This window comes from Scyliorhinus torazame, chromosome 10 (genome assembly GCF_047496885.1).
Source record: "Scyliorhinus torazame isolate Kashiwa2021f chromosome 10, sScyTor2.1, whole genome shotgun sequence".
In the NCBI taxonomy this organism is placed as follows: Eukaryota; Metazoa; Chordata; class Chondrichthyes; order Carcharhiniformes; family Scyliorhinidae; genus Scyliorhinus; species Scyliorhinus torazame.
This window is the reverse complement of record NC_092716.1, coordinates 118,225,613-118,240,320: the sequence shown is the minus strand read 5'-3', so window position 1 is coordinate 118,240,320 and position 14,708 is coordinate 118,225,613. Positions and strand designations below refer to the sequence as shown.

Genomic DNA, 14,708 nt, shown 5'->3' with positions numbered 1-14,708 from the left:
CCATTTCCGCCAGCTGGCGGGGCGGAAATCCCTCCGGTGACGGCCTAGCCCCTCAATGTTGGGGCTCGGCCCCCAAAGATGCGGAGCATTCCGCACCTTTGGGGTGGCGCGATGCCCGTCTGATTGGCGCCGTTATGGGCGCCAGTCAGCGGACATCGCTCCGTTTGGGGAGAATTTCGCCCCTGGTTCTGGACATACCCACCATCGGGAACATCCTCCCTGCACCTACCCTGTCTAGTCCTGTTAGAATTTTATCATTTTCTATGCGATCCTCCCTCATTCTTCTGAACTCCAAAAAAGTGTACTGACCGATTCAATTTCTCCTCATACGTCAATACCACTTTCCGAGGAATCAGTCTAGTAAATCTTTGTTGAACTCCCTCGAGAGCAAGAACATCCTTATTCAGATAAGGAGACCAAAACTTCACACAATATTCCATGTGTGGCCTCATCAAGGCCTTGCATAACTGCAGCAAGACATCCCTCCTCATGTTACAAATCCTCATGCTTTGAAGGATTCCATTTGCCTTCTTTACCGCCTGCTGTATCTGCATGCTTTCCTTCAGTGACTGGTGTACGAGGACACTCAGGTTTCGATTCACATTCCCTTCTCCTAACTTATGGCCATTCAGATAATAGTCTGCCTTCTCGATTTTGTGACCAAAGTGGATAACCTCGCATTTCTCCAAATTAGACTGCATCTGCCTTTCATTGGCACACTCACACAACTTGTCCAAATCACACTGATGGATCTCTGCACCTTCCTCGCAGCTCACTCCCACCCAACCTGTAAATTTTGAGATATTACATTTTGTTCCCTCATCTAGATCATTAATATATATTGTGAATAGCTGGGGTCCTAGCACCAATCCTTCAGTACCCCACAATTCACTGCCTGTCAATTTGAAAAATACCCTTAATTCCTAATCTTCATTTCCTGTCTGCCAACCAGTTATCTATCCACCTTAATACACAACCCCTAATCCCTTGGACTTTAATTCTGCATGCTAATTTCTTATGCGTTACTTTGTCAAAAGCCTTCTCAAGTCCAAATATACCACATCCACTGGCTTCCCCTTGTCAATGCTACTAGTTACATCCTCGAAGAATTTTTCAAGCATGCTTTCCCTTTCATAAATCCGTGCTGAATCTGTCCGATCCTGCTACAATATGATTTGACAAGGCATTTGGACAGATCCATGGATAGGAAGGATTTAGAGGGATACGGGCCAAATGCAGGCAAATGGGGTTAGCTTAGATGGGCTTTTTGGTTGGCATGGACCAGTTTGGGCAGAAGGGCCTGTCTCCGTGCCATGAATTCTATGATTTGAATTGCTCTGCTATAAAATCTTTGGTAATGGATTCTAGAATTGTCCCCACTACCGACATCAGCCTTACTGCTCTATAATTCACTATTTTTTCTTTACCTCCTTGTTTAAATAGTGGAGTGATATTAGTTATCCTACAATCTGCAAGAACTGTTCCAGAGTCCATAGAATTCTGGAAGATGACCACCAATACATTCCCTGCTTTAGTGCCACTTCCTTAAATACTCTGGAAGGTAGATTCTCAGGCCCTTGGGATTTACCAGTCTCCTACAAATTTCCTCAACACCATTTCTCTACTAATATTGGTCTTATTCAGTTCCACCCTCTCACTATACCCTGACCAACATTTCTGGTATCTGATTTGTGTTCTCATTTGTGAAGGCTGAGCCAAAGTATGATCAGGGGGTTAGATAGGGTGGACAGTGAGAGCCTTCTCCCGCGGATGGAAATGGCTGGCACGAGGGGACATAGCTTTAAACTGAGGGGTAATAGATATAGGACAGAGGTCAGAGGTAGGTTCTTTACGCAAAGAGTAGTGAGGCCGTGGAATGCCCTACCTGCAACAGTAGTGAACTCGCCAACATTGAGGGCATTTAAAAGTTTATTGGATAAACATATGGATGATAATGGCATAGTGTAGGTTAGATGGCTTTTGTTTCGGTGCAACATCGTGGGCCGAAGGGCCTGTACTGCGCTGTATCGTTCTATGTTCTATGTGTTGCGTAGCTCAGCCATTTCTTTGTCCCCTATTATACATTCCCATCCAGTTTTAACTTAAGCAGTTATTTTCTTTTTGTTTCAGCTGGATGAACTTTCAGTGCAATTTTCTTCCTTCAAAGAATTTGGTTTTCTTTTGTTAATTTGTTAATTTTTGTAAGCATGAGTTTTAAGAGTGGGATTGTTGTATTCCTTTATCTGTAATATTAATTAAAAGCACACTCCCATTACATTTCAATTTTCTGTTTGGTTACAAACCATAATCTAATTTCTCTATATTGGGAAACAACATAAGAAATCTCATTTTCACAGTGTACACTCAATTGTGAAGTTTTGTTGATGTTTCAATTTTCACAGATTAGGAAATTTGTTTCACCTATTATGGCCATCCATTTATCAACTGACTTTTCACAAGATTTGCCGTACAGTTGTATTTTACAAAAGTATTCTTACATATTCCATCTGTTGCTGGTTGAGCAACCATACATTGGATCATCGTTTTCCAGATAAATTGCCAAGTTTTGTTCAATGTATCCACTGTCGGTGTCCGATTAAGATTCACTTTATTGCAATAGTGAAGAAAATTGAAAATCCTTTCCAAGATTCTTGTATCATCTTCACGTTTGCATAATTGCCCCAGGCCGGGTAACTGTTGCTCAACATGATTTCTTTTAAATTTGTGGACAGGTCAGTTTTCGTACAGCCAGATGATTCCATTACGCATTCATTTCTCCTGGATTTTCCGGATTTCAACCTGATCAGCAGTTGTGTCATTTATTGTTTATGCTCAAAAGGAAGACTTGCCATTTCATCTTAAAATTCGGAATATTCTAGATGTCTTCTTTCCATCGGTACAGAATCCTCTGGAAATAATCAATAGCATTTGTTATTCATATATTTCATACATGTTCAACAAAGATCTAAAAGTGGGTTGATTGGAACATATGAGATCCGAGGGGCCTTGTCAGGGTGGTTTGGGAGAGGGTGATTTCTTCTGTGGGAGAATCTAGGACTTGGGATCATTATTTAAAAGTAAGGGGTCACTCACTAAAAAAGGAGATGGAATGATTTTCTTTCTTTCTGAGTCTTTGGAGCTTTCTTCCTGAAAAGGTGGTGGAAGTAGAGCCTTTGAATATTTCGAAAACAATGGTGGATAGACTTTTGGTAAGCAAGGGTTATCAGGGGTAGGTGGGATGCAGATTTGAAGGGACTATCAGATCAGCCATGATCTTAGTAAATAGCGATGCAGGCTCGAGGACCTGCAGCCAGTTCATATGTTTGTGTCGGTTTGCATGGTATTTCCAGAATGCATCATTTGTTCGACCAAAGTATCACTAGTCAGTTCTTGCATGCTGCCTACATCGCAGAATCTAATCCACAACTCATTAATAGCTATATGGCTTAAAACTGAGAAATGGGCGCTCATTAAACAACAACGTGTTCAGAAAAGATAGAGAAGGCACACAAGTGCAAGGTGGAAGTGCAAAGTGAATGTGGAAGGCACACATGCTGGCTCAATGGTTAGCACTGCTGCCTCAGAACTCCAGATACCAGGGTTCAATTCCGGTCTTGGGTGACTGTCTGTGTGGAGTTTGCAGTTCCCCCCTGTGTCTATGTGGGTTTCCTCTGGATTCTCTGGTTTCCTCCCACAGTTCAAAGATGTGCAGGGTAGGTGGATTGACCATGCTAAATTTCCCTTTAGTGTCCAAACAGTCGGGTGCGGTAATTTGGTTGCAGGGATCTGCTGGAAGCTTGGGCTTGGGTCGAGTACTTTTTCCAAGGGCTGGTGCGGACTTGATGGACTGAGTGGCCTCTCACTGCACTGTTAATTCTATAAGTGAGGTAGAATGGCAGTATTCATTAGTGAAGACATGGCAGTGTTGAGAGAAAGGAGGTCCTTAATGGTGTTGCGGATGTGAATCTGTGGTAGCAGGTGGGGAGCGGGGGAGGCGAGTATGGGGGGGATTGTCTGATGATATAGGTTGGGGCAAGCAATGTGTCCATTGTGTTGAGAAGCACAGGGCCATGTCACGCTACAGAGACATTCTATAGGTCTCTAAATGGAGACAGGGATGAACAAAGTTGCAGCAAAATTATAGATTTGTGCAATAACTATAGTGCAGTAATATTGGGGGACATGAAGTACCCAAATAATGATTGGGATATTGTTAGATTAAAGAGTAATCAGGTGAGGAATTTTTGAAATGTAATCAGGAAAGCTTCCTTTATCAATACGTCCACGGCACAACTAGAAAGCAAGCATTGATGAATCTGATGTTGGGAAATGAGGGAGGCAAATGGAACAAGTTTTTGCGGAAGAACATTTCGGCAAGAAATGTCATCATGCATAATTTTCGGAATAGGAATGGAAAAAATCAATAATGATATAAAGTAGAATGTTTGGATTGGAAGTGGACTAATTCCAAAGCCCTTCAAAGCGATGTAGCTAGAATAAAACATACAGGAACATCGACAACCAAACAATTTGTGATCTTTAAGGGAGAGGCGCTTCAGATAAAGGGAAGGTACATTCCAACAAGTGTGGAAGTTCGAGTCAACGTTCGATGGTTGAGGAGGGAAATAGCAAGTCTGGTTAGGCAAAAAAGAGGGTGTATATCAGGTGAATTCTTCAAGTGAGGATCAGCTCCAATGCAAAACGTTGACAGGAGAAACGAGACTAGCAAAGAAGGAAGTTGATAATCGAATTGGAGTTAGCATAAAATGGAACCCAAAAATATTCTACTGACATGTCAATGGTTAACAGATATTAAACGATTGAGTGGGTCCTATTTCAGACAAAGCAATGTCATATATGATTAGAAGTTTGTGGTTACAGTCAAATCACAGATGAGTTTCCTGCTGAGCTTGCATGCTAGTTTTTTGTGATTTATGCAGGAGGACTCCCAAATCCCTCTGTGCTCAAACTGTTTGTAGTCATTCTCCATATTCAGCTCTTTTATTCTCATGCCAAAATGCATAACTTCATATTTTCTTACATTGCCTTCTGCCAAGTTTTTGCCCACTCAATCAACCTGTAGAGAGCCCCCTGTAGAAACTTTCTGCACCACTTGCCTCCCCATTTATTACTGTGTCATCTGCAAACTTGGCAATAGTACATTCACTTCCTTTTCCTTAATATATATTGATCCTTGCGGCAGGCCACAAGTTACATGTTGTCCTCTTGAAAACGCCATTCTACCCAAGCTCTCAGTCTTATCAGTTAGCCAATCCTCTTTCCATGTTAATTATCACTCACAATACCATTGCCACTTATTTTATTAAGTAGCCTTTCATGCAATACCTTATGGAACCCTTTTTGGAAATCAAAGTATATTATATCTACTGGTGGCCCTTCAGCTCGTTACCACCTCAGATAATTCTAACAATATTGTCAGGCATGATTTATCCTTCGTGAAGCCATGCTGACTCTGTTCAATTATATTATATATCTTAAAATGTTCTGCTATTACATCCTTTATAATGGGCTCTAACATTTTCCCCAATGAAAAATCTTAAGCTAACTGGCCTGTTACCCTTTTTTGTCTCCCTCCATGTTGAATGTAAGTGTTACATTGTCAGTTTTTCAATGCTCTAGAACTTTTCCAGAATTTCAGCATTTTTGGAAGATTATGACCAATACATCCATGACCTCTGTTGCTACTTTCTGCAATATCTTGGAATGTAATTATTCAGGTCCAAGGAACCTATCGACCTTTATTCCTAATCATTTCCTTTGTACGTTTTCTTGAATTATGGTTATTCCACTTATTTCCTTTCCGCAGGGCCTATCGACTGTTTTTCCCATTAGTTTCCCTCGTACTTTTTCTCAAAGGATAGTTATTGTACTTAATTGCACTGCCCCCATCACACCCCCATGCTTTCTGCATCTTAATTACGTAGAATTTTTGGAACGTTATAAGTGTCTTCCACTGTGAATACCAACGCAAAGTACTTATTTATCTCCTCTGCCGCTTCCTGGTTCTCCATTTGTCCTGGTTCCCCAAGTTTGTCACTCCCAAACTGAATGGAAATTCTATCATATTGCGCTCACTGCTTTGGAGGGATTCATTTACTCTGAGATTGTTTATAAACCTGCCACATCACACATTGCCAGGTCGCAAAGTAACCTGACTCCTGTTTGGATCCACAATGTATTATTCTAGGAAACCGTCCTGAATACACTATTATTTATTCATCGTGGCTAACACTGCCCATTTGATTTTCGCAATCCGTATGAAGATTAGAGTCACCTATGATTAATGTGCTGCCTCATTCTCTCCTGATTTATTTTCAGTTCTACAGTATAGCTGCTGTTAGGCGACCCACTCACCACTCCCACCATTGCCTTTTTCCTCTTGTTATTACTTCCACCCATATGGATTTTACATCTTCTGATCCAAGATCATTTCTTGCTCTTGTTCCATCTCATTCGAACATTGCTACATCACCATCCTTTCCCTCCTGCCTGGCTTTACAAAGTAATGCACCCCTGAATATTTAGTTTCGGATTTGATATCCTTGTAATGGAAAGATAGAAAATAGGAGCAGGAGTAGGCTATTCGGTCCGTCGAGCCTTCTTCCCCCATTCAATATGGTCATGGCTGATGACCCAACTGAGTAAGCTGTTTCTGCTTTCCCTCTTATCACGTAATCCATTTCGCCCCAATAGCTATATCTAACTCATTCCTGAAAAATACAATATTTTTGTCTCAGCTGCTTCCTGTGGTAGCGAATTACACAGGCTCACCACTCTCTGTGTGAAGAGATTTCTCTTCACCTCAGTCTTAAATGGCTTACACTGCATCCTCTGACTATGGCCCCTGGTTCTGAACTCCCCTGCCAATGGAAAGAGCCTTCCTCTTTCTACCCTGTTTCGTCCTGTTGGTGTTTTATAGGTTCCTATGAGGTCCCCACTCATTTTTCTGAATTGCAGAGAATATAATCCTAACCAACTCAATGACTCCTCATACATCAGTACCACCATTGTTGGAATCAGTCCAGTAAATCTTCGCTGCACTCCTTCCATAACAAGAAAATTGTTTCTGAGATGAGGAGTCCACAATTGCACACACTATTTCAGGTGTGGTCTCACTCAAACCCTCTTTTAAATGCACCAAAATATCCTTGTTCCTGTGCTGAAATTCTCTGGCTGTGAAGGCCAACACGCCATTTACCTTCTTCATCTTCCACTGAACCTGCATGTTTACTATCACTGACTGGCGTACAAGGACAATAGAGTCTCATTGAACATGCCCTTCACTAAATCTTTAGCCATTCAGATAATCTGCAGTCCTGTTTTTAGTACCAAAGTGGATACATTCACATTTAACCACGTTGTACTGTACCTGCCATGCATTTGCCCACTCAATTTGTCCAAATAACACTGATGGATCTATGCATCCTCCTCACACTCTCCCTCCCATGGAGCTTTGTGTCACCGCTATAAATAACAATGAAACAGAATACCCGGAAGCCTTGTTCATCGTGACCGGGTACTTCAGCCAGGCCAACCGTAAGAATGTACAGCCTAAATTACACCAACACATCTCCTGTCCCACCAGGGGCACCAACATCATTGACCAGTGCACCATAGAAAACATTCTACCTGGCTGCATCATGGCTTGGTATGGCAGCTGCTCGGCCCAAGACTTCAAGAAACCACAGAGAGCCATGAACACAGCCCAGTCCATGACGGAAACCCTCCTCCCATCAATTGACTCTGACGACATCTGCTGTTGCCTTGGGAATGAGGGCAACAAAATCAATGACCCTTCCCACGCAGGTTATTCTCCCTTCCACCCTCTTCCATCGGGCAGAAGATTCAAAAGCTTGAGAATAAAAACTAGCAGATTCAAAAATAGCTTCTTCACTGCTGTTACCGGACACCTGAATGACCCTCCTTTGGACTGAACTGATGTCTCCACGCATCTTCTCTACTGCGTAGCACTACACTCTGTACACTACGCTACACTACACCCGATGTCAATGTATTCACATTTGGATTTATCGTATGTCCTATGTTTTTCATGTATGGAATGATCTGACTAGACTGTGCGCAGAACAATACTTTTCACTGTACCTTGGTACACGTGACAATAAATCTAAAATTGGGAGATATTACATTTACTTCCTTCATCTAAACCATTAATATCTATACTGTGAATTGATGGGATCCAAGCACTGATCCTTGTGGGACCCCACTGATCACTCCCTGCCACTTGAAAAAAATCATTAATTCCTACTCGTTGTTTTCTGTCTGACAACCAGTTTTCTATCCATGTCAATACATTACCCCCACTTAATGTTGGCCTTTGAAGGATCTTGTCCTTTGAAGGATCCTTTGAAGGATCCTTTGAGGGATCTTGTCGAAAACCTTATGGAAGTCCAAATAAACCACATCCATTGGCTCCCCCGCATTAACTCTACACGGTAACATCCTTGAAGAATTCGAGTAGACTGGTCAAGCATGATTTCCCTTTCGTAAATCCGTATTGACTCGGTATGAATATGCCATTGTTTTCCAAGTGCCCTGCTATGAAATCTTTTGTAATGGACTCCAGCATTTTCCTCACCACCAACGTCATGCTGACTGGTCTATCATTCCCTGTTTTCACTCTATCTCCCTTTTTAAATAGTGGGGTTACATTACTAACCTGCAAACCTGTAGGAACTATTCGAGAGATTATAGAATTTTGAAAGATGACCACCAATGCACCCACTATTTCTAGGGCCACTTTTTATGTTGTCTGGGATGTAAATTATAAGGCCCTGGGGGTTTATCGGCATTCAGTCACATCAATTTCCCCAACACCATTTATCTGCTGAATCTGATTTTCTCCAGTTCTTCCCTCTCCCAAAACCCTATGTTCCCCAACATTTCTGGTATGTTATTTATGTCCTCCTTTATGAAGATATAACCAAAGTATGTATTTAGTTGGTTCACCTTTTCTTTTTTCCCCATTTTTAGTTCCCCTGTTTGTGACTGTAAGTGACCTAGATTTGACTTCACCAATTCTTTTCCCTTCACATAACTATATAAATCTTTACAGTCAATATTTCTGTTCCCTGTAAGCTTACTCTTGTACTCAATTTCCCCCTTAATTAAACCCTTTGTCTCCCTTTGTTGAATTCTAATCTGCTCCAAATCCTCAGCTCTGCTAGGTTTTTTTTCTGACCAATTTCTATGCCTCTTCCTTGGATCTAATGTTTTCTCTAATTTTCCTTGTAAACCATGGCTTGGTCACCTTCCCATTTTATTTTTTACCCCAGACAGGAATGAAGAATTTTAGTAGCTCACGCATGCAATCTTTGAATGTTTACCAGTGCCTGTCCACAGTCATCCTTTTGATTCACGTTCTCCAATCCACCATAGACTCTTTAATGGTGTCACAAGTAGGCTTACATTCACACTGCAATGAAGTTACTGTGAAAATCCCCTACTCACCACACTCCAGCGCCTGTTTGGGTACACTGAGGGAGAATTCAGACTGTCCATTTACCAACAAGCATGTCATTCAGGACTTGTGGGAGGAAACCGGGGGAAACCCCCACAGACACAAGGAGCGCGTGCAGTCTCTGCACAGACAGTGACCCAAGCCGAGAATTGAAACCGGGTCCCTGGTGCTGTGAAGCAACAGTGCTAATCACTGTGCTACCATGCCATCCTAACTCAACCTGTGCCTCACACCATAGTAATTTATTTTATTTAGATTCAGGTCCCTACGTCAGGATCAACCTCGTCACTCTCCATTTTATTGTTCTTTTATTTTTTAAATAAATTTAGAGTACCCAATTCATTTTTTCCAATTAGGGGCAATTTAGCATGTTCAATCCACCTACCCTGCACATTTTTCTGTTGTGGGGCGAAACCCTCGCAAACACATGAAGAATGTGCAAACTCCACCCGGACAGTGGCCGAGAGTCGAGATCGAACCTGGGACCTCGGCGCCGTGAGACTACAGGGCTACCCACGGCGCCACCGCGCTGCCCGTCACTCTCCATTTTGATGAAGAGATATTTCATATAATGGTCGCTCATCTCCAAGACATCTCACACAACTAGATTGCCAATTATTCCTTTCTCTATGCACAATACCCAATCTTGGATAACCTGTTTTCTAGTTCATGAACACAGCCCAGCCCACCACGCGAACCTACCTCCCATCCATTGACTCTGTTTATATCTCTCACTGCCACGAGACAGCAGGCAGCATAATCAAAGACCCCTCCCATCCACGGTATTATCTCTTTCAAACTCTTCCATTCGGTAGAAGATACAAAAGTGTGAGAACGCGCACTAACAGATTCAAGAATAGGTTCTTCCCCGCTGCTACCAAACTCCTGAATGGCCCTCTTATAGACTGACCTGATCTCTCTACTGTGTAGCACTACACTCTGTATGCGTTACCCGATGTCTATGTATTTACATTGTGTATCTATAGCATGTCAGATGTTTTTCATGTATGGTACGATCTGACTGGGCTGTATGCAGAACAATACTTTTCACTGTACCTCAGTACGCATAATAATAAATCTAAAGCTAATCTAGTAGGTTCTTCACCATATTCGTCTAGAAAATCATCCTGTGCATCTCAATGCATTGATACAGAATACCATCATGTACACCTTAATGCATTGGTACAGAAAACGATCCTACATCTCTGGAGCTATAAGATAATACCCATTAATCACAATTTGTGCAGTTAATTCATGTATTTTTGTGCTGAATGCTACGTCAGTTTGAGAAAGATCCATTTGCCTTGTACCACTTTCTCCCCTTTGAGCCTATTTACTGCTTTTTTACGTTTGTACACTCTATCCCTTCCTGCACCTGGGTGTCATTACCTGAATAGCTGTCTTGCAATGCAATATTATTTTAATTTGTCGGTTTATGTATTCACTCCACACCTCCCCCCTCCCATTTAATTTACAGATTTGTTTTCTACTTCCCAGTTGTGCAGTTTGCGAGAATTCTGGTCCCACCATTGTTTAGACCTCACTTTCCGTAGTGCTGATGCCAGTGCCAGATGTTCGGAAACCTGTTTCTCCCACACCAGTGTTGGAGCCAGGTGTTTATCTCTCTAGTATTATGTCCCCTATGCTAATTTTCATGGGGCTCATGGCAAGGATGATTGAAGCGGAAACAATCAATGGGGCCAAAAGGAAACTGGATGGATATTTGGAGCGGGATTATGTGAGTTACTGGACTGCTTCAGTGAAAGGAGGCACGTACTCGGCTGAATGGCTTCGCTCTGTGGTTCAACTGGAAACATAGAAAATAGGTGACATTCGGCCCTTCAAGGCTTGCACCACCATTCAATACGATTATGACTGTTCATGAAAATTCAGTGTCGCACTCCAGCTTTCTCTCCAGACCCATTGATCCCTTTAATGGCAAGGGCCACCTTCAGCTCGCTCTTGAATATATCCAATGAACCTTTGCTATCGGTTTTTATATTCTGAGCTAGGATACTCTCATAATCTATTTTACTGTATAGTTTTTTTGTGGCTTTCTGTTGACCTTTAAATATTTCACAATCCTCTAATTTCCCACTAACCTTTGCCACTTTGTATGCATTTTGTTTAAGTTTGAACCCTTTTATTTCCTTATAAATCCATGGCTGATTATCCTTTTGCCGACAGTACTTTCTTTTCACTGGTATATACTTTTTGTGAGCACTGTAAAAATCACTTTGAAAGTCCTCCACTGTTCCTCAATTGTCCCTCCACAAAGTGTTTGGTCCCAATCTATCCTAGCCAACTCCTCCCTCATCCCATTGTAGTCTCCTTTGTTTAATCACAAGCTACTGGGATTGGATTTTACCTTCTCACGGTCCATCTGTATTTTAAATTCAGCCAAACTGTGATTGCTCCTTCCGAGAGGATCCTAACTGTGAGATCATTAATTATTCCTGTCTGATTACACAGAACTAGATCTAGGATACCTTGCTCCATCATAAGTTCCTTACATACTGTTCGAGAAAACTATCATGGATACATTCTATGAACTCCTCCTCAAGGTTGCCCTGACCAACCTAGTTTGATCAATTGACAAGTAGATTAAAATCCCCATGATAATTGCCGTACCATTTTTACATGCACCAGTTATTTCTTTATTCATTGCCCGCCCTACTGTGATGTTATTATGTGGTGGCCTATAAACATGTCTATCAGTGACCTTTTCTCCTTACTATTTCTAATTTCCACCCAAATGGATTTAACCGTTTTCTCCACAGGACCTATATCATGTCTCACTACCGTCCTGATGTCATCCTGAAATATCAAAACTACACCACCTCCCTTACCTTCCTGTCTGTCATTTCGAATAGTCTGATATCCCTGGATACTTAACTGTCAATCATGACCATGCTGCAGCCGTGTCTCCGTAATGGCCACTAAATCATACCCATTTGCAATGATTTGAGCTGTCAACTCATTTATCTTGTTTCGAATGCTATGAGCATTCAGATAAATTGCCCTTACCCTAGTTTTTATACCAGCACGGTAGCACAGGTGAGGGCAGCACAGTAGCACAGTGGAGGGCAGCACGGTAGCACAGTGGAGTGTGGCACAGTACACAGCGGTTAACACTGTCACTTCATGGCACCAGGGAGCCGGGTTCGATTCCCTGCTTGGGTCACTGTCTGTGCGGAGTCTGCACGTTCTCCCCGTGTCGGCGGGGTTTCCTCCAGGTGCTCCGGTTTCCTCCCACAAGTCCTGAAAGACGTTCTTGTGAGGTGAATTGGACATTCTGAATTCTCCCTCAGTGTATCCGAACAGGCGACGTAGTGTGGCAACAAGGGGATTTTCACAGTAACTTCATTGCTTACATCCACAGCAATTCCCTCATCAATTTTCTTTGTCACCTCGTCAAAAAACTCAATAGAGTTAGTGAGAGATGACCTTCTCCGTACAAAACTATGCTGCCTGTTATTAACTGGTCCATTTTCCTCTAAATGTGCATATATCCTATCCCTCAATATCTTTTCCAAAAGCTTCTCCACTATTGATGTCAGGCTCGCCAGCCTATAATTTGCTGGATTATTGTTCTTTGTATCTCTGGAACTGCTGCCACGTTCTCCAGACTGCCCCACCTTCTCTGCTGGCTTCTCTGCTTCATAGAATATGCCATGCAGAAGGATGCCATTCGGCCCATTGAGTCTGCACCTTACTTAAGCCCACACCTCCACCCTATCCCGCAACCCAGCAACCCCACCTAATCTAAAGGCAATTTAGCATGGCCAATCCACCTAACCTGCACATCTTTGGACGGCAGGAGGAAACCCCGCAGACACGGGGAGAACGTGCAGACTCCGCACAGTGACTCAAAAGGGTCCTCTGAAAATTACCCGTTTATTCCCACTCTCTGCTTCCCGTCTGCCAACCAATTCTCTAACTACGGCAATACATTATCCCCAATACCTCGAGTTTTAATTTTGCCCACTAATCTCATGTGTCGTCTTCAATTGGTAAATTAAGGTAATGAAGGAAACCAAGGCAATCACATCAATTGTAAAACAGGCAAATCATTTTTTGATATATTACCGTTCTTAGAAATTAACATTATCTTCTCAATGAATTGTGTTTTTAAAATCATGACATTCATATTCCCCTGAAGCCATCTCGCCGCCAAGTTCTACCTTTCTACCTTTTACGTCGTTTTTCCTGGTCTCTTCTCCTCGACACCTGTTAAAATATAATTGAGAAATCGGGACAAACAGTACGAAATTGCATTGGTTGAAATGCTTTAGCAACCGTTTATAGCAACTTATTCTTTACGTGATGGTAAGATAATTTACGGGAAAGCTGAATGCAAATAATCAGGGTGGAATAGAAGCGGGGGTCATCAGGCATCCTATTGAGCTTGCCACAACATTCAATAAAGACCATTGTGAATTTGATTGTGACCTTAATTATGATTTTTGTCCCAGGAAGCAGCCTAATGAACCCTTTCTGAACTGCTTCCAAAGGAATTATATTACTCCTAGAGCAAGGAGACCAACAGTGTGCACAACACTCTGAACTGCATTGTATCTCCACCACAGGGACATATGCAAGCCAGATATAAAGATGGTGGATATTCACACTGAAACTGGGAGACACTTGCTGGCGGTAGTGACCACTGGAGGCTGATTGTTTGGAAAACTACTGGTCGAGGTGAGCAAACACGAAAAGCTCGGCTGGCTGAGACAGAACAGAAACCAACAGATGGTGCACCTTCTCAGCCCACTGTAGTCCTCAGTATTACAAACGGCAGATGTGCAAGAGTTGGGCTCCTGAGCCACACCAGGTGATGGTTAATATAGACACAACAGTGCAGACCATATTCTTAGGATATAGAGGGCTGCTACACCTTATGGGTGCAGTATCACTGATGCCCTGTACAGTTGTAGCAAGACGTCTCTGCTTTTATATTCCATTTCCCAAGCAATAAAAGGCAACCTTCCAGTTACATTTCTAATGACTTGATCTCTTTAGAGCAGCACGGTAGGACAGTGGTGAGCACAGTTGCTTCACAGCTCCAGAGTCCCAGGTTCGATCCCTGGTTTGGGTCACTGTCTTTGCGGAGTCTGCACGTTCTCCCCGTGTCTGCGTGGGTTTTCTCCGGGTGATCCGGTTTCCTCCCACAGTCCAATAATGTGCAGGTTAGGTGGATTGGCTTTGC

General features: G+C 42.5%; 1 protein-coding gene across 1 annotated transcript in view; it reads right to left on the bottom strand.

Moving 5' to 3' along the window:
• Positions 1 to 2,272: 2,272 nt before the first annotated feature.
• Positions 2,273 to 14,708, bottom strand: part of LOC140430244 (tapasin-related protein-like) — a 97,952-nt gene continuing 85,516 nt past the window's right edge. Inside the window, exons 6-7 of the mRNA XM_072517672.1 lie at positions 13,589 to 13,729; positions 2,273 to 2,908 (exon numbers count right to left, since the gene is read on the bottom strand). Of these exons, the coding sequence (XP_072373773.1) occupies positions 13,615 to 13,729 (115 nt within the window). The 3' untranslated portion in view covers positions 2,273 to 2,908; positions 13,589 to 13,614. The remainder of the gene's footprint in view (positions 2,909 to 13,588; positions 13,730 to 14,708) is intronic.